The 24958-nt window shown below is 37.5% G+C and overlaps 1 protein-coding gene across 1 annotated transcript in view; it reads right to left on the bottom strand.

The window, feature by feature from the left end:
* sptb (spectrin, beta, erythrocytic) overlaps positions 1 to 24958 on the bottom strand; it is a 178136-nt gene that overhangs the window by 100268 nt on the left and 52910 nt on the right. Inside the window, exons 3-6 of the mRNA XM_028822033.2 lie at positions 6181 to 6332; positions 5771 to 5944; positions 4651 to 4742; positions 1255 to 1335 (exon numbers count right to left, since the gene is read on the bottom strand). Coding sequence (XP_028677866.2) covers positions 1255 to 1335; positions 4651 to 4742; positions 5771 to 5944; positions 6181 to 6332 — 499 coding nt within the window. The remainder of the gene's footprint in view (positions 1 to 1254; positions 1336 to 4650; positions 4743 to 5770; positions 5945 to 6180; positions 6333 to 24958) is intronic.

Below are 24958 nucleotides of genomic sequence, written 5' to 3'. Positions count from 1 at the left end.
TTCTATAGGTGAACCAGTTTTGGTTCTCAGAATATCCATCTACTTGAAGGTTCCAGAAAGAACCTTTACTTATTTTGATCAGTAACAGGCTCCATTCAGTAAAAAAAAATGAATAGATGGTAACAGAGCTCTAAAATACCAATAGGACTCCTGCTGCATGCATATGTAACACAGGCTAAGTTCAGGTTTTCTTAATCTGTTACTGTCCTGCTAAGATAGCCTACCATACATTAAAGATTTCAGTTTTTTCTACATATTAGGAAGCTTTTGAAAGCACAAAGAGACAATTACACATGCAAAGAAACCTTCCCCGGATGAAATGGTGCTTTGTCAAGCAATAATTCTATAAGGAACCACACAATCCTATAAAGAATCATACATTTCCTTTAAAGAACCAGGATTTTTAAAACTGCTGCGGGATAGATGTTTATGAATCCTTTTCCTCTGATCTCATCCACAAACTTTTTCTACATATGCAAGAGCATGGGAACATTGCTTTTTGGTGTGTACATGATTGGATTGAGAAGGCCACACTGGCAAACCTTATTTTGGTCTTTGATTTTTATCTTAACCGTAATCAGTCATTTGTGCAGTTGTAGGGCCACCACGTGGCATACCCTGCTTTCCTTACCCCTCTATTAACTTTTTCCAAAACATGAAATTCGCTCACGACACCTAAACTTATTATTAGTCACGCCACAGTTTCAAAAGAAACTCTTCTCCTTTTAAAATTCATTTGGATCCTACTTGTGAGAAATGTGCCAGTCCAAAAGAAGTAAAAGGTTTCACCAAACTCTTAGAAAGCAGAATTACTTACTTTCACCATTAAAAAAACAAATTTTACCAAGTTTTGCAATTGCAACATCGTATGCAAAATTAATTTTAGTTTGTTTAGCCGTCTGGAGTTTTTTTTTTTTTTTTTTTTTTTTTTTTGTCCTCCCTGGCCATCGGACCTTACTTTTATTCTATGTTAATTAGTGTTCCCTTATTTTAATTCTTATTTTGTCTTTTTTCTCTTTCTTCATTATGTTAAGCACTTTGAGCTACATTATTTGTATGAAAATGTGCTATATAAATAAATGTTGTTGTTGTTGTTGAATTTCAAAGAAACTGAACGTAAAATCAAAGTCATTTGTTTCACTTATCACTAATAATACTCTAAACTGTTTAACTCCATTTTTTAAAATTGTTAATAATATGAATTAGCTTAACAAAATACTGATTTTTAAAGAGATATAAAAAAAAGTCCATTACCTGTGCTTGTGAATAAGGGCATTGAAAGCCATGCCATCCTTCCAACTGGTGGTAAAATTGGTGATATTTACATTTGGGTATCTGTAAGAAGAAAAGAGAGTTATGCTTGTTGTACTGTAGAAAGAAAAAAATGGCCTTTTCTGCTAGTTAGTCCATTTGTTATATATTCAAACAAATCATAAAATATTTCAGCATTTTGAGCCTAAATAAAGAGTATTCAGTATGAGAGGCCGGACTTCCAGCAGATGGAAGCAGCTATTAGCCTTCATTCCAAATGAGTTCTTCATTAGATACACCTCTTGATTATGATTCTCCTGTAATAAAACGTCTACAGTACTTGCTGCATTTCAAGCTATGTATTCAAATATTGATGACTTATGCCCAGTACTGAAGTATAATCAGTTTCATTAAACTGAGTACTCATAATCATATTTAATTAATTATGGCACAATTGCCCCACAATACTTGGGTACAGTTACGTATCATTGAATATTCATGGAAGCTTTTAACATTCAACAAAAATTGGGAAGCAATCAGGCAAAAGCTTGATAGAGCTTTGCCTGAGTTGTACAACATCATAAAAAAAATGAAGTCATTAAAATTTTGCTTCGGCAATCTGTGACTATTTTTGTCCTTTAGTGGAGTTGCAAATCCTCCTCGGCATCTTGCAAAATGAGCAGAAATATCATATGTCACATACAAAATCAAACCACTCAAAAATGCACTTGTACAAAAATATTTTAGATGTCTTTTACATCCAAACAAATCTTTGTAGGTGTTGAGTTTTTATTAGTTTCCATTGTCAACATGGCATCTTTACAGAGATTTAAGGGACAAACTTACAATTCAAAAAAGTTGTGATTTGATATCCAGGATTCATCTTATGTACAGTGTTGTGATCATGTGGGCCACTGAATCTTTGTGGAAATTAAATCTTCCTCTGGCTTGAACTAAACAAAAATTATATAATGGAACATACTGGCTTTCTCCGGTCCTGTTCAGCCTATATACATCGGACTTCCAGTGCAACTCGGAGTCCTGCCACGTGCAAAAGTTCGCTGATGACACTGCTATCGTGGGCTGCATCAGGAGTGGGCAGGAGGAGGAGTATAGGGACCTAATCAATGACTTTGTTAAATGGTGCAACTCAAACCACCTACACCTGAACACCAGAAAAACCAAGGAGCTGGTGGTGGATTTTAGGAGACCCAGGCCCCTCATGGACCCCGTGATCATCAGAGGTGACTGTGTGCAGATGGTGCAGACCTATAAATATCTGGGAGTGCAGCTGGATGATAAATTAGACTGGACTGCCAATACTGATGCTCTGTGCAAGAGAGGACAGAGCCGACTATACTTCCTTAGAAGGCTGGCGTCTTTCAACATCTGTAATAAGATGTTGCAGATGTTCTATCAGACTGTTGTGGTGAAGTACCTCTTCTATGCTGTGTGCTGGGGAGGTAGAATAAAGAAGAGAGACGCCTCGCACCTGGTCAAACTAGTGAGGAAGGCAGGCTCTATTGTAGGCATGGAACTGGACAGTTTGACATCTGTGGCAGAGCGACGGGCGCTCAGCAGGCTCCTGTCAATCATGGAGAATCCACTGCATCCACTAAACAGTATCATCTCCAGACAAAGGAGCAGCTTCAGAGACAGACTGCTGTCATTGTCCTGCTCCACTGACAGACTGAGGAGATCGTTCCTCCCCCACACTATGCGACTCTTCAATTCCACACTGGGATAAACGTTAACATTATACAAAATTATTGTCTGTTATACCTGCATTTTTATCACTCTTTAATTTATAATTGTTTTTTATCAATATGCTGCTGCTGGAGAATGTGAATTTCCCCTTAGGATTAATAAAGTATCTATCTATCTATCTATCTATCTATCTATCTATCTATCTATCTATCTATCTATCTATCTATCTATCTATCTATCTATCTATCTATCTATCTATCTACTGTACAATGTGCTATTGTGTGTTGAGGGTAATGGGGACCAGAGACCGGCTCTGGGCAGGATACCAGTCCATAGTAGGGGCCCATTAAGACCCAAACTAGTTTGAAAATTCCAGTTAAGCTAACCTGGAGGTTTTTGGGGATGCTGGAGAAAAACAAGTGTACCTGGAGAAGACTTGATCTGTGAAGTGGCACTGCTAACCACTGCACCACCATTACATACTTGCATATCTTAATAGTAATGGGAACAAGGATGAATCAGTTCTTGATGGGAATTAAATTTCTTGATTAGGCACACAGACCTGCATCACCATTCACACGTGAATAATGAATTTGAACAGGTCATTTAATGTAACTCATACTGATGTAAATCTTTGTTTTGTATAGTATCATTACATCCCTAAATAGTCAAAAATAATCAAATAGTATGTTTATTTAGAAATTATCAGCTGTCACCAGTAGGACACACCACTGAGCCCCAAACCACAGACACAGTGTCACCCTACACAACTCTAGTATTGAAATGAAGGATTTTTATTTCCTCCAACATCTTCCAATGTTGAACACAACCAAAATACCGCCATAGCACACAAAGTAAATGCCCTCTCTCCTCCACCCTCCAGGTTAGTTTTGCCCACTGCCTCCCAGTTTTAACTCTCCAAGGTAAGGCTGCGAGCTTCTTTTAAGCAGGACCCTGGAATGCTATTTGGGTCACAGCAGTTGTGATCAAGAGGACTTCTGGGTTATACTGAAACCAGAGCAGTCATATCCTGACAGTGCCCTCTTACAGTACTCAAGAACCCCAACAGGGCTGCTCTTCTACACTGCAACTCCCATGCAACCCTGCGAGAGTCCTAACTGGGACCAGCCTGGTGGAACACTGCTGCCTGTTGTGCAGGGGAATGAACTGCCTCCTGCATCCATGTTTGCCCAGGTCATCCATTGTCCTTCTACCCTGACTAGGATAAGAATCGCTAACCATCATGGCCAGGTTACAGCTCTTTCCACACTGTCCTTCCATTATGGTCTCCCAGCTGGGTGAGGAGTCACTCTCTGTCTCCCAGTCAGAATGCTAGCCTGTTCACTTTTGCATCTAAACAACAAATAAACATTTGGTAATGACAATTAGCTAGCAGACATTATTATTGTATGGAAATTCAAGATTGATATAGCTTTTTCATAATAATTGGCTTCATAAATATCAAGCAACAAAAAAACGCCAATGTCTTTACGGGTACATTTAAAGGTCAAAAACCCTCTGATTTTGTATCTTTCTGGTGTGTGACTGGTGGGAATCAGTGCAGAATGCTGCCCAGTCATAAGGCAGCTATGTAGAGGTCATGTTCAGGAGTGTGATAAGGGCACAAAGGGACTCGTTTAAATGTCTATACTCTCTTTGTGTGTTTTAAAATGCATTTTCAAGTCATCTTACCCAGCTGTCTTCATCTGGCACCACAACAGGAGGGCGTCTTTAGCACAACGTGTTTCCCTGTTGTCTTGTGTCTCCACAATAATGTCTTGAATCTTATAGGAAAAAAAGTTGTAAATTATTTCTGCAAAAAAAATCAGTTTTTTAAAGAATTAAAAAATTATATTTTTTTTAACTTCTTTTTGATTGATGACAAATTATGGCTAAACAAATAAAAGGTTGGGTTTATTGGTCAATAGGTATGAAAAATTAACATCACAAATTAGTGGGGAAGACAGATATGGGGAGAGAAAGACAGTCATTATTTTCAGTGAATGCAGAGGCCTGGGAACTAGACTTAATGACAGAAAATTCAAGGTGGGCATGTTAACATGACGGGATTAAGCAGGGTCCCCAGTAAATATGACTAGCGGGGATGCAGTAACTGTGTTGTTTCAGCCAGCATCACAGACATTTGCCTAATAGCTGCTGTGCTAAAAGACCTTCCTTTGTCAGTGGATATTCAAGCGTGGTAGCTATTATGGTGCTTACAGTATATCCACTGATTAAGAATTATAACCCAGGAACAAACTGGAATGCTGGGCCTTTTAATGGGGTCTTAAGGTGTGCCATTCACGTATGCCTTCATCAAGACTGCCTCTGACTCTTTTGTAAGCTAAAACACATTATGTTTACATGGCAAAAATAATCGTATCCTAGTGAGTTAGCATCATTAGCTGAAATTTGGTTCAGTTCACAAAATGTATCAATCAATAGTGACTGACATTCAATAGACCACTATTAGCTGAAAAGTTTGTAAATCCTAAATTGAGCAGTATTAGGTGGTTACAAATGTTAATTTTAGTTAATTTCTTTGCTTTCGTGTGTCTAGATGACAAATGTGGCCTGCTTATGTGTTGGGTAATTTCTGGTTTTGAAGCACAACAACTTTATCTGCCATTCATTTTTATATTTTATAGTGTCTTTCATTGGACTATGAATAACACATTATGGTCTGTGGTTAAAGCAAATTCAGAAAATGTTTTTTCTCATAAACTGCAATTTTATTGGACTGGGGCTGAAGCTAAGCAAAGTGTGCAAAAATGTGCTTATTTGTTCAAGTGTAAATCCTAATTGTCCTTACCTGAAAGCGAAGGATAATGGTCCAAATAAGGCCTAGGATTAATCTATGATTTCCATCGACAATATCGTGCGAACCCATGTTTTCCAGGTGTACTCTTTGCTCTTTTAAAAACTGCAAGGCCTTGTCAACATTCTCCAAACAGTGTATGCGCATTCTTCCTTTTGTTGGCTTGGGCTGTGTTCAAAACAGCATTTAAAATTAAATCAAGTACATATAAGTGCATTGAAAAATACAGCTAGGTGCCATGAGACAATATTCTTCATTTAGGATGTGCTCAAACTCAAATACTGGATTGAACTTTATGTGCTGTTTACTCCTTATCCCCTACTCTCTCTTTAATTTAAGTTTGAAGAGACTAATAAGAAGCACCAAGACAAAACTGAGGGGATGAAGCTGAAACAGACACCTACCAAGCGCTCCCCAGACAGCACCTCAAGAAGCTTGATCAGCATTCTTCCATCCCGCAAGTCCAGGTACAGGTCTGATATTCGGCAGCTCACTCGGGACAGGTGAGAGTTCACCCATTTTGTGAAGGTTTTCTTCTGTACAGCCTCTCTTTCGTCTGTTTAGTAAAAAAAGAAGTAATAATATTAAAGACATTTTACTTGGGTGAAGGTTGAACGGCGTATAATTTTGTTTCTTAAAGATTAATAACTTTGTTCATATTGGAATATTTTTTAATCAAAATTTATAACTACTGAATAGTTTGAGGCATCCAATTCTGCTATCCAATTAAGACATAAAAAATTAAAGAATAATGTTGAATTGACAGTGTATGCTGCACTATACTGCAGAACTATAGTGTTTCATCCCAGTTGGTTCCTGCCTTGCTCCTTATACTATAGGGATAGGTTCTGGCTCCCCAACTTTGGTTTTGTAGTTTTTAGTACCTGGACAAATTTAAAGATATGCAAATGCAAAGATATTTGTGTTATGATAACAGACATGGTGTGAGTGGTAACTAATGTCCATTCAAATTTAGGTCTTGTCTTGTGCCAGATGTTGCCAGGATAAGCTTTAGCGTATTGGAAGAAGCAGGTTCAAAAAATAAATTGATATTGATGGTTATAGATGAAAGTCCAAAAAGTTTTTAAGTCCAGCTCTATTAGTTTAAATTTAATATTTCAAATCAATATGCAGCAGCCAGAAAGAATGTGTTAATTCACATGGCACAGAGGGCACGGGGAGGTCACTCCAAAATGAGTTCACAAGAGACTCCACCATTGTGGGAAACCGTTTCGAGAAAACCATTGTGAGAAGCTCCTCCTGAACATAAAGAACCCCATTACAAATATACTTCAGGTATGGTGATTTGTGTTTTCAGTGAAATAAAAATGCAACTTCTCTATTTCAGTTAATTCTTGTTTATCATAGTATTGGAGGGTGTCGACATGCATGCTGGTCTGTACTCAGTACTACTGCTACAACTACTACTACAAACAACAACTGTTCTAGTAATTGAACCCAAGGCCTGTTGTACCCTCATGGAGTAGTATAGAAAATAGACAATAATATATAGATTACAGAACACATAATCGATAGATAGATAGATAGATAGATAGACAGACAGACAGACAGACAGACAGACAGACAGACAGACAGACAGACAGACAGACAGATAGATAGATAGATAGATAGATAGATAGATAGATAGATAGATAGATAGATAGATAGATAGAACTGTATTTGCTTTATATGCCTCTGTTGTTAATACACTATCTTCAAGAAATCAGCTCTAGTTTTCCCATAACGTCGCAAATTCTCGTTCAGACCGTATTACTTACTTTTCATACTCAACGTAGCTGTCTTTGCCTTATTGTAAAAAAGGGGTCTTTTGTTACTCCATATGTCTTGTTGTTCAAACATATCCCTAATAAACACCAGACAGCAATATTTTCCAATACATTTACCAATTTTCTTCAATTATTTTTTTGTTTTTCTTTGCAAAAACCTCTAGAAAACCCGTAGTGTGTTTCTCATGAACCAGTTTGGTGCACTTCACAATAGTTGAAGTGAAAGTAGACAGAAGTTCTTCCAAGGCAATCCATACCCAATGTGACCTGTTGCAAAGTCTGATGCAGCTGCCTTTAGCAGTTTTCACTGATATTCTGTTTCTGTCATCCAAGCAGAAGAAAGTCACTTGTTCATACAGACTTACCTAACTGTGTTGCCAGTAGGTGGTTGGGTCCAGGTCCTTCAATTCATAGTGCAGGCCACATTATTATCATTATTTGATTTCAATATATTTATCTCATACTTGTGTTGATTTATGCAGCCAAAGCCACCCCCCACCCCACAACCATCCCCATCGTGGTAAAGGTCCAATCAGAGATAGTCCTCACAGATTCCCACTTGTTAATGATGATGATGATACCTATGGCTGCAGCACTCCATCTGCCACTGGCAACATGCTCCATCTCTCAGTCAGGATTGCTCTGGGCCGGAGTGACCTTTACAGAGAAAGGGTGTGCGTTCACAGGCAGCTCACAAAGTTCATTTTTTTTTCTTGTCTGAGGGGGCTGCTTCAAGTAGCAGTCAACTAAACGCCTCATTTCTGTGCTCCACCAAACAGAGCTCTTGATGTACCAGATTTTACAAAGAATAAAGACTCCATTGTCTCACAGAGAATTTGATTGTTTCTTTTCTTTTTTCATTATTTTCATCAGTGCATATTTTAAAAAAAAGTTGATATGGATAAAAACTTCATGTGTAACAAAGATTAAAAATTAAACTTGAGTTTCTCAATTCAAAACTGAATGAGGGTAAGGATTTCAATTTTTTTAAATTTGAACACCTTCCATAAGAAGCTCCATTGTGAGACAAAAATCCAAAACCTCTTTTATGTCTTGGCAAAAAAATGATCTTTGTTTCATGACCCTAACTAAGTGAAGCTAGAGGATATCTCCCTGTCTGCTCTTTTCTTCCCACAGTAGCCATTTAGAAAAGTTACTCTTCTAACAAACACTTCTTCTTTTTTGTCTTCCCCCATGATAACAATCAGTAAGAAATGTCCACAATAATTAATCTGCATAGCCTTTCACACAGCAATCAGTTCGACCCTTCTTTATACAAATGTCATAAATCACAATTCAAACACTTTTTACAACAATAGTACAAAAACAAAAATGAATGGCATACTGGCCTGTATTTTACCAGGTAGAACTCAGAATACACGCCTGTCAGTTAGCTACATGTCACTGGCTCCATGTCACATTTAGAATCCCCTTCACTACTCTGCCACCATTGTTGGGGGTAACGCATTAAAAGTTGTGTGTGTTATGTAGACGGATTACTTTTAAAGTAATAAGTAACCTAGCAAATAACGAAACATACAGCGTTATCTCTCAGAAGTGTTGCCTTTTTTCACCCTTTAAGTACTATTATGTCCTATTGGCTCTAGGGCTTGAACATAAAACCTATAAATCTGCTCACTCCCTCACTCTCTCTCTCTTACCAAACTGATGCAGGAACTGAAAAGGACAACGCAATGAAGAGCACAGCTGGGCAGCCATATTGAGACAGGCATTCGGCCTGTTCTGAAGAAAGCTGACCACAAATGATGCCTTAACTAGAGACATTTTAAGTAACTAACAAGTCTGTGTGCTGCCTGAAACTACACATCACCATTTATCAGGTTGAATGGTTGCCAATATTCAAATGTACTTTACATATTGTTATTATTTATGAATATTACCAATAATCCATCCATCCATTTTCCAACCCGCTGAATCCGAACACAGGGTCACGGGGGTCTGCTGGAGCCAATCCCAGCCAACACAGGGCACAAGGCAGGAAACAATCCTGGGCAGGGTGCCAACCCACCGCAGTATTACCAATAATTCATTGTTTAAATTGTAACTTAACTCCTGCTTGTCTTTTACTACATCTAATTGCCTGAGGTTGTAGATGTAGAACGGAAGGTGGGGATAAGTTATATGGTACAATACCTTATAAACAGTGGTAAGTCTGTGAGATTTGAGGCATTCTGACAAAGGCTACATATTAATAATACAAAAGTGGAAAGTAGAGTAATATATTTCTCTACCAAGACAAAACAACTCCTGTGCAGTTTTCTGCTGCCTTTAATAATATTACAGGAATCCATTCAGGGACCTCGTCTTGTTCTGATACTGAGGAGGTAACCTCACTATTTTACTCTACCTGCCAGAACATTTTGGATAGTGCTGGCACATTTAAAATTATGTCCAAGTCTAAAACTGAACCATAATTAAGTAACACCACTCGTACTGTCAGACATGAATACAGGAGAACTATACACAAGTGGAAATCAGACAAGTTACAGGTATCTTTTGACATTTTTCAGGGCTAACTGGAGTAACTTACCATAAACCTTTTGTCTTTTTGAGTACTATCAATGCTGTTCTTAATAACCCCCAATCTGCTTCTTTTGATGTGTCCCCAAAAACCTGTGAAGAATTTGTCCTTTTTTTGTTGAAAAGGTTACAAACATTAGAGCACTTATTTTAACTCCTTCTTATGAGTTAACCATCACTGCCATTTGCTGTACGTCTTTTAACCAGTTTTGAGCCTGTGTCCCTTTTTTTGTTAAAGAAAATTACTGGTCATTTGAGACTTTCAGCTTATTCTACAGGTGTTATTGCTCCTCATTTTCTTAAAGAAACTGTTGACACTATTTATAAACTGTAGTCTTACCTCAGGCGTTGTGCCCAAAATGTTTAAGCATGCAGTAGTGCAATCACTTGTCAAAAAGCCAATTTGGACACCTCAGTTCTTTACAATTCTAGGCCAATTTCCAAACTTCCATTTTTGTCAAAAATCTTGGAGAAAGTTTGATTTACAGTAATCCCTCGCTATATCGCGCTTCGACTTTCGCGGCTTCACTCTATCGCGGATTTTATATGTAAGCATATTTAAATATATATCGCGGATTTTTCATTGGTTCGTGGGTTTCAGTGAACAATGGGTCTTTTAATTTCTGGTACATGCTTCCTCTGTTGGTTTGCCCAGCTGATTTCATACAATGGACGCTATTGGCAGATGGCTGAGAAGCTACCCAACCAGAGCGCGTATTACGTATTAAATAAAACTCCTCAAATATATTGTGAGCACGGGGGCTGTTCGCACCCCTAGAGGATACGGCCGCTCGTCTAAAAGACGCTGAAAGACTACCTTCACATTGCTCCTTTCCTTGCTGGGCTTACTTGTGGTTACTTTGTTGCGCGATATGCTTCCCGCACGGTGCTTCACATACTTAAAAGCCAAACAGCCCTATTGATTTTTGATTGTTTGCTTATTTCTCTCTCTCTCTCTCTCTGACATTATCTACTCCTGACGCGCAGTCCTTTGAAGAGGAAGATATGTTTGCATTCTTTTAATTGTGAGACAGAACTTTCATCTCTGTCTTGTCATGGAGCACAGTTTAAACTTTTGAAAAAGAAACAAATGTTTATTTGTAGTGTTTGAATAAAGTTCCTGTCTCTCTACAACCTCCTGTGTTTCTGTGCAAATCTGTGACCCAAGCATGACAATATAAAAATAACCATATAAACATATGGTTTCTACTTCGCGGATTTTCACCTTTCGCGGGGGGCTCTGGAACGCAACCCCCGCGATCAAGGATTGATCACTGTATTCTGTTGAAATCTTATTTAGATATACATGGCATTCTTGGGGTATTCCAGTCTGGTTTTAAAGCATTTCATAGCACTGAAACTGCACTTTTAAAGGTTTTTAATGATCTGTTTCTAGGTAACAACTCTGGGGATCCTGCCGTTCTCATGCTTTTGGATCTGACAGCTGCTTATGATACCATAATATCGTCATTCATCACCCGGTGCTCTCTACAGGCATTAAAGGTAGTGCTTTGGAGTAGTTATTGTCTTTTTTGGTCTGATGGAAGTTTTTCTGTTAGCTTTGCTGTTTTTGTCTGTTCCTCAGCGCCTCTTACTTGCAGAGTTCCTCTGGGTTCCATTCTTGGGCTACTCCTTTTGTCTCTGTATATGCTTCCTTTAGGATCCATTTTTACAAGTTATGGCATTTTGTTTCACTTGCTATGCAGATGATAAACATTTTTATTTACCCTTGTAGCACAGTAATGCAACCTCTTTAAAACTGTTGTTGGACTGTCTTGAGGATGTTAAAACTTGGATGGAATTGAACTTTTTTAAATGTGACGGAGAACAAAACTTAAGTCCTGTTGTTTGGGCCAAGTGGTATCAGTGATGCCCCTCAGATGGACTTGAGCTCCCTGAAACCTTATGTAAGATCTATTGTAAAAAACCTGGTGTAATAATTGATATATTTTTTTAATTAGATAAACAGATAAACTCAGTAATTAAAGCTAGATTATTTCATCTAAGGCATTTATATAAAGTTAAGCCCTTCTTATTGTTTCACAATTTGGAAAGAGTTGTACATGCTTCTATTTCTTCTCACGTCTATCTCACGTTTACAGTTGGTCCAAAATACCACAGGCTTGTCTTTTAACAGGAATATGCAAGCAGGAACACATTTTTTCTCTGCTGGCCTTTCTGCACTGGTTCCATGTTCATTTTTAGACTGATTTTAAGATTTTCGCATTTGCTTATAAAGCACTAAATGGCCTAGCTCCCTCTTTCCTATCTGATCTTTTACAATTAGATATTCCATCAAGGTCACTCAGGTCTATTGGTCAGTTGTTTCTGATGGTCCCTAAATCAAAACTAAAGTGTAGAGGAGATCTGTCTTTGCAGTTGTAGCCACTAGACTCTGTAATGGGCTATCACTTCATGTGATGCTGGCCCCTATTTTGCCTGTTTTTAAATCACTTCTTACGGCACATTATTATTCCTTGGCTTTTAATTAAATATAAATAAAGAACTGCATCTGTGTATTTTATTCTCTTTTGTTTATTGTCTTTAGTAATGTATTATTCTTGGTTGTACAGCACTTTGGTCATGTATTGCTGTTTTTAAATGTGCTATACAAGTACATTTGTTACTGATATTGAATCCTCCCATGGTCCAAAGACATGCAGGTTAGGTGCGTTGGCGATCCTAAATTGTCCCTAGTGTGTGCCCTGTGGTGGGCAGGCGTCCTGCCCAGGGTTTGTTTCCTGCCTTGCGCCCTGTACTGGCTGGAATTGGCTCCAGCAGATCCCCGTGACCCTGTAGTTAGAATATAGCAGGTTGGAAAATGGATGGATGGATGGATGATATTCTGGTCAGTTTCATGAAGGTTCATATAAAGGATTAGGATTTAGTAACAAATGTTGTACCAGACTGTAGGAACTAGTTTATTGTTCTATGCTGTGGTCTCCAGGGGAAGCAACTTAAATTCAAAAGATGCACAATGCCTGAACAAACTTACTAGAAAAGCCTCTTTCATTATAGAGCTAACCCTGAACACACTGGAAGTTGTTGTGGAAAAAGAGAATTTTGACAAAACCATATACCATCTTGAAAAATCCCCTCTATTTTGTCCAGGAGGTGCACTCTTGGAGCACTCTTAGCCACAGGCTCAGTCTTGCATGGTGTGCTAAGAAGCGCCTCTGGGGATCTTTTCTTCCCACTGCTACCAGGCAATTCAGTGCTTCATTTTGACATCCAAAAATAAATGCTTATTCTCTTTAAATTAATTTGTTTTTTTATGCACAATACACATTTATTTATTTATGTGTCTATCCATGGATTGATTGTATTATTTATCTCACGAGTCTGTATCTTTGTTTTTTTGGTTCTGCTGCTGTATGCAACTAAATTTCCTTTGGGATTAATATTGTCTATCTAATCTAATCTAATGTAAATGCTGGCCATTTAAATCTACACTTTTTATACAAAAGAAGAAAAAATAAGGTACTGTTTGTAATGCATTACATTATAATAAGTAACTATATAACATATTTAGTTACACTTTTGCAAGTAATGCGTAATTTAACTAAATTCCTTTTAAGAAAACATCTTTAGCGCTGTGAGCTCTTGATATACAGTATACTGTACCTGTGAGATGCACTCTTTGACTTTGTTGTGTCAGATGTTGTCTCAGGATTATTTGGTTCAGCCATGACTTAAGACAGTTTACAAAAGCATACTTAACGGGGTCCTAGAATGGTATGAGGGTATTCCTCTTCCACATATGACAAATTGTAAGAATACAGCATGAAAACGTTTGTGCAATAAGTTAAATGCATCATAGGGTATTGTTAGCAGTATAAAATAATTATGCTGCCTTTCACTGTTCATCCGAAGTATTCTGGGATGAAGTTTTCTATGAAGAACACTGTTCTCTGAAATTAGAATAAGGTTTACTTTGAAAGTTGTCATACTATATAAAATAAAACTAAGATGGCTTATACATATAAGTATAGTGCTCATTATGAAAGGAGCTATATGAAATAAAATTGAATAAGTTGTCTGGTGCTTTAAATAGAAAGACCTTTAGGATAGAGCTAACTGAGAAAAAACTGATTGTTCATTGTTATTTATGCATAGCAAATATTGATCTGTTTAGAAGCATTAATAGTGAAATTTTGACTGATTTGTAAGGCACTGATCATATATCTGTAATGACGTAATGAAAAGTCTAAATTTCATTGCAGTATACAAAGACTACATGAAATGCTTCTCGTGAATATTTATCACAATGGTGATCTTTATAAAAATTGCCACTTAAAGAAATAATTGATAGTAATAATATTGTCTGATTATGTACAGTTTGCGGTTTTTGTATATTCCTCACTAACCCCTGTGACTTGGGGTTACTCCCCTTGCATATCAGAAAAGGCAATTAAGAGAGGGCAACACCAGGAGGGGGAATGGCTTCTAACCACAAAAAATTCTACTCCAATAATACCAAAATGGGAGGGCACATTTAGGGTCAACTGGCCAGCCTCGATTAATGTGGAAAATGGCTGCTAAAATGGCAAATTGTTGATATTTCTCATAATGGAAGTAATTCTGCAAAGAAACATTGATCACATTTTTGTCTTGATTCCTCTGTTTGGCGCCATTTAATAGTGTGAGAGCGTTATGTGAGAATCCTCTGGGATGAATTCGAACTCCATTCGGTGTTGTTTCCTGCATTGTGCCAGGTGCAGTTGAGATAGGCTTCATCCCTGCAAGTCTCAATGGGATGCATTGGATTTGAGGGTGTTACGTTATGTAGGTTATAGCAATAAATGTTATGTTTAATATATAGTGATATAGACATTATATTCTAGGTCATGAGCTGCATCAAGTGGGACGAGAGTTGAAACCATAACATGGCAAATCTGAATTATTCCATCAACATAAACTCTAAACACACAAGTAATTCTGAAGGCACTGGACAGTGTTCCAGTATCAATAATCAGCTAACAAGCACATCTGTGGGAACATGAGAGGAAATCTGGAATACCATGAAGAAAGCCTACAGAGATACAGAGAGAACATGCAAATGCCATACACATTCTCATCTCTTTGTTTTAATTCAGCTTCTAATGCATGCATCCAAGAAGGTGTTTTCTTTTGCATTTCTCTGGCATCAGAACATACATCAGGTCTTCTGTTAACAAGAATCCCATGTAGCGTGGAAGATCTTCTTCTTCTTTCGGCTGCTGGCCAGTAAATGCCTTCTCTACATTAAAAGGTCATGTATACTATAAAAAGTTTATAAGGCAAAACATATCCATCATCAGCATTAATAAGTAAAACCTGCTGTATAAGAGAATTAAAAGAGTGCCACGCTTCAATGAGCAATTAGCTCAAATGGCAAGACAAACTAGTTGAAAATGTACAGGCATCTAAAAATAAACCTGTGGCCCACACAGTGACTTAAAACAAGTATTTGATACGGCAGGAAACTATAGGATATGAGTTTAGGAATTAGGACAGGTACAGGTACGTGCAAATTGTTGTGCTAGAACTTGTGTGGTTTAGTAATGGTCACTTGGACTTTATTAATGGGGTCGTGGGTAAAGAAAGCGAAAATAGGCATCAGATATAAAACAGATTATACTTAATATTTAAGCTGGTTACAGGGATGAGATGTGAAACTGATCCCCAGCTACAGAGGCTGAAGAAATGGATAGCCAGGGCAAAAAAATAACGCATGAAAACTTGCACCCAAATACAGAAGCTAGAAATTGCTTATTTATGGCAATTGTTAACATCAGCGGCCAAAATTATAAAGATGGATATATTAACTATACATTTCTCTGGTCAGGTGCCATTTTATATTCCATCGATCTGTATTCTAGTTGTCTGATTATACCCTTATTCAAATGACATTTTTCTTTATTTCCCAGTACCTAATGATCTGTTTTGGCAATTAGACAGTTTTTCTCTGCCACAACTACATACTTTATTTGCCTGTTTTTAATCTTGTGTTCATGTAACCTTTGTTTTAATTTCTAATGTTCAATTACCACATTTTATACATTGGTTATTTTTTCTTTTGTAATTTGCACTGTCCATTTATCTGCTGCTGTATTCAAGTGTCAGTATTTGTCCACATTTGAGATGTTCAGCTTCTGTACCTGAGTGAGAAATGTTTAGCCCATCTGTCTCATTTTCAGCTTGTATCTAGGTTCCATTATTATTTTTTAAATCCAATTATCCTCCTCATGATATTATTAGCAGGCTTTTGACATGCTATGCTTGGTGTTTAGTTTCTTAGTCAGTTTCTGATCACCAGGGGCCTCATGTATAACGCCGTGCGTAGAACTCACACTATAACATGGCGTAAGCACAAAAGCGGGATTGTGCGTACGCACAGAAAAATCCAGATGCAGGAATCTGTGCGCACGCATACTTTCACGTTCTTCCACTACATAAATCCCGATTTGCGTGAAAAGTAACGCACGTGCACGTGCCTTCTGTCCCGCCCCAACTCCTCCCAGAATTACGCCTCTTTGAATATGCAAATCAATATAAATAGCCTTCTGTGAAAAGACAATGGGAAAAGCACAGAGGAAAATATAAGAATTTCAGCGAATACCAAGTGGAGGCAAAGGAAAAACATGCTATTTGTTGGTTTAAACAGTGGTATAATCAACAAAAGAAAGTTGATCGAGTGACAGAGTGTCGGAAAAACTCGAAAGATCAAATTCACAAAGTCGCACAGTGCCCGAAATCACATATCAAAGTCGCTGTGAAAAGGCGAGTTGTAGCCCACCGTCTGAGTGTCATATGAAAGCGTATTAGGGTACAAACAAAAAACATAGGCACACAGTGGGAAAAAAGCACGAAATGTCAACTTTAATCTCGAAATTTCTTAAAATCGTTTATTTTACTAGTTTCTCAAGTAGCATGTTAAATGCTTTTTTCTGTGTTTGATCTTCTATGTGCTCTATGTGTGTGAATCACTACGTGCTTCCGTTCTTTCTCTTTCTCCGACAGGACACAGAATGCATTACATTCGAGATATTACAGCTCTCTGAATAATTAAAATACTGAGATGTATACGTGATATCATTTTCATGATGATAGGAATGAAAGCATGTTATTAAACATGGGAACACGGTGGCGCAGTGATTGTTCATATCTCACGCAAGAGGCTTGTTGCACCATGTGTGACCTTCGATGAAATAATTTATTACAGAAGTACTGTCTCTTTCAAACGTACTAACCTCCAATTCCTGTCCATACTTTTCTTTCTCCAATCGCCACACAATCAGCTCTGTAATAGACGTGAAGCCATTTGTAAGCTTAGAACGCCGATTCTTCAAAACTTTTAAGGAACATTGAAATATCTTCGTAGTACATGTTTAATTATTCTATTCGTCTATCCTTCCAGTGTCGTGTCAGCACCAGCAAGAATACAGCGCAAGGCAGGATCTATCCTTGAACCAGCTATACGCTGCGGCACCGTGTCCTCACATGTTTAATTATTAGCAATACAGATTATTTAAATGAAGTTAAAGTTTTATCTGTATACTATAAGCAACATATTTTGCTGCATTTCATCTTAAAAATGATATTGTCATCATACGCGCTTTATAAAGTAGCGCAGGTTGTGCAATATTATAACTGTAGTGCAAGTTTACAGTGAGGTGATTGAGTGCGTTTATAGTTCGTGGGATGAAACTGTTTCTGAAACGCGAGGTCCGTACAGGAAAGGGTTTGACGCTTTTTGCCGTGGTTGGGGTAGTGTGTACTTGAAACTGTATACCGATAATTCTCTTTCCGATCATCTGCTGCTGTGATTCACACTCAGATACAGTGATATAAATACTCCGAGTGGTGCAGTGAGAGTAATATGGAAAAAAATGATCCGCAGTGGCAACCCTTAACGGGAACAGCAAAAAGAAGAACAAGATGCAGTGAGCGTAACAACGCTAAAGCAGTTCTGGTATTTGGAATACTATGGCTATTCCCTGGCCCATTATATTGCAGCAGGTTAATTACAATCAGATGTATTACACTAATAAACAATATGCAGTTAATTTCAGTGTATTTATAAAGCCGCGTCAGGAATGTGGAGCTAAGAAAGAAAGGATGAGCACACAGGGACAGTAGTTTGACCATTCTGTGGACCATTATATTGTTACAGGTTAATTACAATCAGATGCATTAAATTTATGAACGATATGCGGTTAATTTCAGTGTATTTGATAAAGCCGCCGCCGTGGATGTGGATCTAAGAAAGAGTAACCACACAGGAACAGTAGCACTGCTTTGACGTTGGGTGCCGCCAGTCTGCAAAACCGAGCGGAGAAATTGCGTACGCCAAGGTATGAGTTACCGTGGAAATGTGCGTGGCTTTACGCCAAGTTTAGGTTTTATACATCGTGATTTGAGCGTGGAAAGGTTCGTATGCAACATTTCTGTGCGTACGCACCGTTTATACATGAGGCCCCAGTTGTGTTGTGTAGATGTAATTCTGTCTGATTTTCTTACACATAGAGTACTGCTTTTATTCATGAGCACACAGGATGTATAGCAGAGTATTAAAATTTGGTACCTCTGCAAAAAAAAAAAAGTTTCTCTTAGTGAAAATGCCATGATAAAATTGACACCCCAACACTGAAGCTCTCCACATCTAAAGTAAATTCAAGCAAAAACAGCGAATAGTTTTTGCACCGTAAACAATATATTGTAAAACCCCGTTGTAAGCACATGCTAAAATGATTTTCAGAATTCCCAAGATGCCATACTAGTCTAATGCTCTGCCAGGCTTGAAGAGTTTCTGAGCAGTAAGTGCCCCCCCCCCCCCCCCCCATCCTGCCAGTCACCACTTTGGAACAAACTGAATGATTTAAAAGCATATTAATGCAGTTTTGAATGGCTGGCTGTTTGCAGGAACATTTTCGACTTGTCATCTTTAATTTGTTTCCTGCTCTGGTAACATTTTTTTCTTTGGAGCAAGCCCTGTAAAGATATATTTAAAATCGAAGCTGGAAGTTTTAATCGCATGAATGAAATTAGAAGAGCCTGCTGTTTTTACAGTAATTAGGGCCACAAAATAATGAGGACAAACAAGTACTCAGTTGCATTTAATTTATGTTACCAAGCATATTTCTCATTGGATATTCATTTTTACCTTGTCAAGGATCCCTGACATGGGCAAAAAGGTACAGACTGGATTCATATTTTCCTCTAGCTTTTCACTCACTCGTATTATTTTCAGTGTGGTATAGGTTGAGGGGATTGACTGTTTTGTAGTTCTTTGTGAGTCTTCGGCTAAAGTCCTGGCTGAAGTGCCCAGCCCAAAAACATATTGGTTGTCTAACTGGTGCTGCTCAGGCCACCTGTGAAATGACCTGATCAGCTTTGAGGTGGACCATTTTCCCATTAAAAAATTCAAGGCTGCCAGTATTGGTTTTACCACATTTCTCATAAAGGAAAACATCGGGATTAACTATTTTTTTTCAGATGGCAGTCTTTAAAACTGATCAAACTACGGAGCACTGCCAAAATATAATTGTTATATTACCTTGTTTTTATGTGTATGTTTTTCTGCATTGGGTACTTTTCAAATGTGAGGCTTTTGCTTCTGTTTTTTTTTTTTTCATTTTGACTTGGTTTGACAATTGTTATTTTTAATCATGTATTGTTTTTCTTTGCTGTGCATTGCAGTATGGAAGCATCATTATCCTTCAGTGGATTCACAGCATGCAAAACGCTCTATTAATATAGTTAGCTTCTTTTCTAAGTAAGCTCTGGCGCTAGGTCTGTTTTTCTGTTTTGATTATTTTTTTTGTTCTTTCTGTTAATGTCTCTCTCCTTTGATATCTGGTTTCCTGCTTCTATTTTGTTTTTTCCGATTTTTACCCTTTTCCTGTCTTGACTTCTCCATCTCCTGGTTATTTTTTTTCACAATAGTACATCAGTATATAATATAATATATAATAGTGTCTCAGAGTACTCAGTCACACATCTTATGTATCTTGAAGAGCAGTTCTCTGCTTAGACACACCACATTAGAATCAAATATACAGTATGCTCTACTCTAATCATACTGCATGCACCCCCTTGTATATGGAAATCAAAGTTACATCCCTGATTTTCGGTAGACTTTAAAACAGTTAACCAAAGCAAGATACCCATTGAGCCTCCATGCCCTTGGCCATGTCTCCATTTGTTTCTTTTGATTAATTTGTCTCACTGACTATTGCTTATCAAGTGTGATCTCTAGTAGTCACTCAAGGCTCATTTACATTTAGTTCACTTGCTTGTTTATTTAAACAGCCTCCTGATTTCTGGTTAGGGCCCAGCCATTCAGATGTCCAAGTTCAAGCTCCTTGTTTATTTTTTTGTTCCTGGATTTTTAGGGATCGAATACTTGTGATGTTGCGTTGTTGTGAATGTTAATGGTGTTAGCATATAGAGGACCTTTTGGGAGAAACACTTGGAATCCACACGGTACATGCCACCATGTTTTTAGTCATTCTGGTGTGTGTTCAGACCATAGTGTGTGTATATATTGCCACACAAGTGTGCATGGGAGGCAGCTAAAGGGCTTGAATGAGGGCAATTCTGAATCAGACCGGGATGTGCACTGATTCTTTTTCTCGCTTCCCTGCAGATTATTCATGGGAAATTCCAGCTGGCCCTGGTGACGTCTCTTCCGGGTGTGAACCTATAGATGAAGACCTTTCCGGTTCCGGCCCCCTTGATGCCATGTCTGGGCCCGAGCCTATGGTTGAAGACCCTTCTGATCCCGGCCCCTTTGATGTCACTTCCTATCCTGATCTTTAAAAGCCTCCACCTTTCCCCTACTCCCTCAGTTCTGTTTTGGACTCTGATTTATGCACACCAATGCTATCGTTTTTGTTTGCAATTTTGCAGGCAAGAAAATAAAATACAGGTGGCTGCCCCAAACCTTGCTATGGCTCATGATCAAGTTTGTGACAATATATGTTTTTTATCTATTTATGTATTTATTTAAAAAGCTTCTGTAAAGAGTCAAGTTCTATCTACAAATACCCATCATGTTACATAGGCCTACTCAACAGACAACAGACACAGCAACCTCAAGCAACCTGCTCATGACAATGCACAAAATAGTGGCTACATCCAACAACTAGGGCTCAAAATGGCATTGTGGTGAAGTCATAAAACAGCAATAGCATATGAAAACATCATTAAAACATTGTTATGAATTCTAGCTATTTTGTTAGTTTTTTTGACTAAAAAATGTTTCTTCTGAAACCTTGTGTAGGATCCAATTTTTATGGTTAGTCTTTTAATTCAGTTTATTTCTACACAGTTCAAATTTATTTAAATTTATTTTAAAGTTTTACTTTAAAACTTTAGTAAAAACAATATTTAGACTTAACTTTTCTGATATTTTTTATGGTCTTCCACTGTTAAATTTTCATGTGCTGTTATCTCTTTCTTTTTCTTTGATTCGTTAATTTCTTGTGGAAGTCCAAATTGCTTCATCATTAAACCTTCTGCTTCTAACATTTATTTGATGATCGAAAGAGCCGTTTGTTCATTCGACTTTCCGGATAATGGTCCATAATTGTAAAGCATCAACTTCACCCGTCATAATTAAGTACACAAAAAATTGTCTTAATTTGTCAGGCATCATTACAGAAGTGGCATCAGACATCATTTCAAACACATAGTCGTCCGATTTACATAACCCAGCTGCTCGTGCCGCTTCTTGAAAAGTACCATACAGTTTCATCTATAGTTAGAACATCTTTATACGACATTGCTCCATTCGATTCACGTAACAACAATATTAAATGAAACTGTTCGATATCTTTGGGTGATACAATATTTAATTGAGCAATACTTTTGCAAGTAATTTTTCCTACATGCCACACTCATTTTTGTTTCTGCCATGTGTAATGTTGAGGAATGTGCGCATACGTATATGGTTTTGCATTTACGTCTGTTTTATTAAGTTCAAAATAAGCCAATACAGTAATTTTGTATTTCTGTTTTTTGCTACCTCTAAGGCTTCTGCTTCTTCGCCCTTTTTAAATTGAATCATATTCTGACCTGGTAAATGAATTGGTAATAATTCAACAGAATGACTTCAACTGTGCAATGGCAATTCCATTAAATGCCACCTGCTTTCCATTGCACTGACGTACCGGGTATCTAAATATGCTTGAACTTCATCCTGAGACTGTTCTTTGGATACATTCACGCATACTCTATTATGCCCTTTATGAATGTACTTGTAGATGTACTTAATACTCATAACCGATGCACAATACTCGACATTAATATGACCATCGAATCGTTTGAGCAAATACGGGTTATATGGTACAATCATTGAATTATCGAACATCACAATTTTTCCATCTTTCTTTCCATGATAAGTGTGTTGTTCGTGACGATTATCTCTTCGGTGATAATCAGGAAAGCCAGCCCTAGTCATATCTGTTGTTTGAACGAATGCTTTTGGAAATTTCTTTAAACACTTTTTTTTCTTTTGAGTCCCAACATACTGAATCTTTTAAATATGGTCCGTGAGTAAATATGGTCCGTGAGACATGTGTTTAATGACTTTGTACCATAATTCAGGATAGATTTCTCTGTTTGGAATTTCAGCATAGACAAACCGATCTAGATCTACATCATCAGCAGTTAATAATTTATTTTGCAAATTAACCAGTAAATGCATGTGAGGCAAACCCCGTTTTTAAAATTCGATCATGTAAATGTATGCTCTGATTTGACCGAACCCCGTTTCGAGTTCATTCAATAAAAATAAGACTTTCTGATAAAACAGTCTACTTACAAAAGTGGGAATAATCAGAGCCGATGTAGCCGGTGGCATTTTTCTCAAGAATCTGCAGATTTCTGGCCATTGTGGATTGCACGTCATTGTAAGAAATAAATCTGGCTGACCGATAGTTCTGGATATTGCCATTGCATCATGATGTATTGTTGCAAAGCTCTTGGACTACCTTGATATGATGATAGTAATATTACTGCTTTACCTATTTTGAATTTATCTGAACTATTGATATTTGAAATTTGAACGTGATCAATAAGACCTTGCATATGTTTCGTTCTAAGTTTTGCTTGATTCGATTTAATGAAGAAGAGACGATTAGCTTCGACTTTTAGATACGCATTAATAATGTAATGTAGTGATAGATGTTGCAGATCTTTCTTCTTCACTTAGTCGTTGCATACTTTCCTTATTATCAGAATTTGCGCATAGATTATTATTGTTCTTTTTTGCATTTTTTGGGCATTCTTTACTCTCCAACGCTTTTGTGTCTCTTTTCGACACGCTGCTCCTTCTTCTTCGCTTAGTCGTTTTTGAAGTTCTATCCAACAACTGAGAGGTTAGATGACTGTGATCTTGTTTGAAAATGTTTGTAAGTACAGCGTGACTTGCCAAGGTCACCATCTCATGGGACTTGCTTCCAAAGGATGTCAGTATGACGTGAGTTGACTGTGTCGCGGGACATGAAAGTGTCTCTCTTCAAAAGATCACGTCTCGTCCCAAGTTTTATTTTTTATAATAGAGAGATATAGTACGTTTGTAAGGTGAAAATGCTTTAGACATATAATGCAATAGATGTTTCATATTTCTTCATGTTAAATTGTGGCAGTTTGAGTTATTGGCCAATGATCATACAATAAATCAGTAGTGTAGACTAAAATGGCAGCCTTAGAATTTCTATATAGCACCACTCCATGGACAACACTATTTGAAGGCCATTTACAGATACGGTTTAAATGTTTTCATCTTTTAATTTGAGCTTTAGCTATTTGAGCATCTTGCTAGTATCCATAGGGTCTATGGTTGGAATTTAATTGAACATATCATGTATTGTATAGCACCCTGTTTTATAATGAGTGCTCTCACACAGCCCTTTACTGGTTTGTTCGAGTGGAGTAGTAACAAGCTGATAGACTCAGTGGTTGTGACTGAAACAGCTACAGTGTGGTTTAATCAACTACCTTTCAATCATCTAACCTTTATTTTCCAAAGAGACTAATTGATTTTACAATCCAAGGTCTTACTCATGAGACCGCCAAACTACCTATACCTTTCTCATGCAGCCAGAATGAGTTTGGGGATGGGTTATTGTTACAAAATATTTTGTTTAGTAAGTGGTTTGAGATGGACATATGCTTAGGACTAAAACAGTTTCTGAACTATCCTGGATACCCTTAGGAGTCACCTTTCATGCTGTTCACTGTAAAGTGAAAGAATGGTATGGTACATTGTGCTGAATTTCTGGGTGTATGAAAATGAACTGATGCAAGTGACACTCTTCTCTTCTATTTCACTCTCTTCATTGAGGATGCAGGTTAATGATGAAGCCTGGAGAAAACTCTCTACTTTTTTCTCTGGTTCCTTCGAAAGTTTTGATCATTTGTTTTAACCACTTTTTTCAATTACACTGTTGAGACAGTCCTCCAGGTACCAAATATCTAGTAGTCATGTATTTTATAATATATATTATGATGGTTTATAATATATATTGTGTTGTTTCCCTGAAACTACAGGATATTATATGAAGATGTCACAAATTGATGACATTCTGCCGCTTTATTTTTTATACTTGCGTCCTCAACTGTTGTTTTTTTTTTTAACTTGTTAACTGATTGTCAACTATCCAAGTGTATTTAGATAATACCAATTATTCACACACACAAAGGTTTTGCATGGAGCAGGATATGTTTGGAAGGCCTTTCAATAGTCTGACTCCCTACAGAGCTAACAAACATAAAAATTCAGTCAGATACTTTCAGATTTGATTGTTATAATCAAACAGCAGCACTACACAAATCAAACAAGCTTGCTTATATTCAAGGACTAGCT

Source organism: Erpetoichthys calabaricus, chromosome 16, assembly GCF_900747795.2.
Source record: "Erpetoichthys calabaricus chromosome 16, fErpCal1.3, whole genome shotgun sequence".
In the NCBI taxonomy this organism is placed as follows: Eukaryota; Metazoa; Chordata; class Cladistia; order Polypteriformes; family Polypteridae; genus Erpetoichthys; species Erpetoichthys calabaricus.
This window is presented reverse-complemented; position numbering and strand designations above follow the sequence as displayed.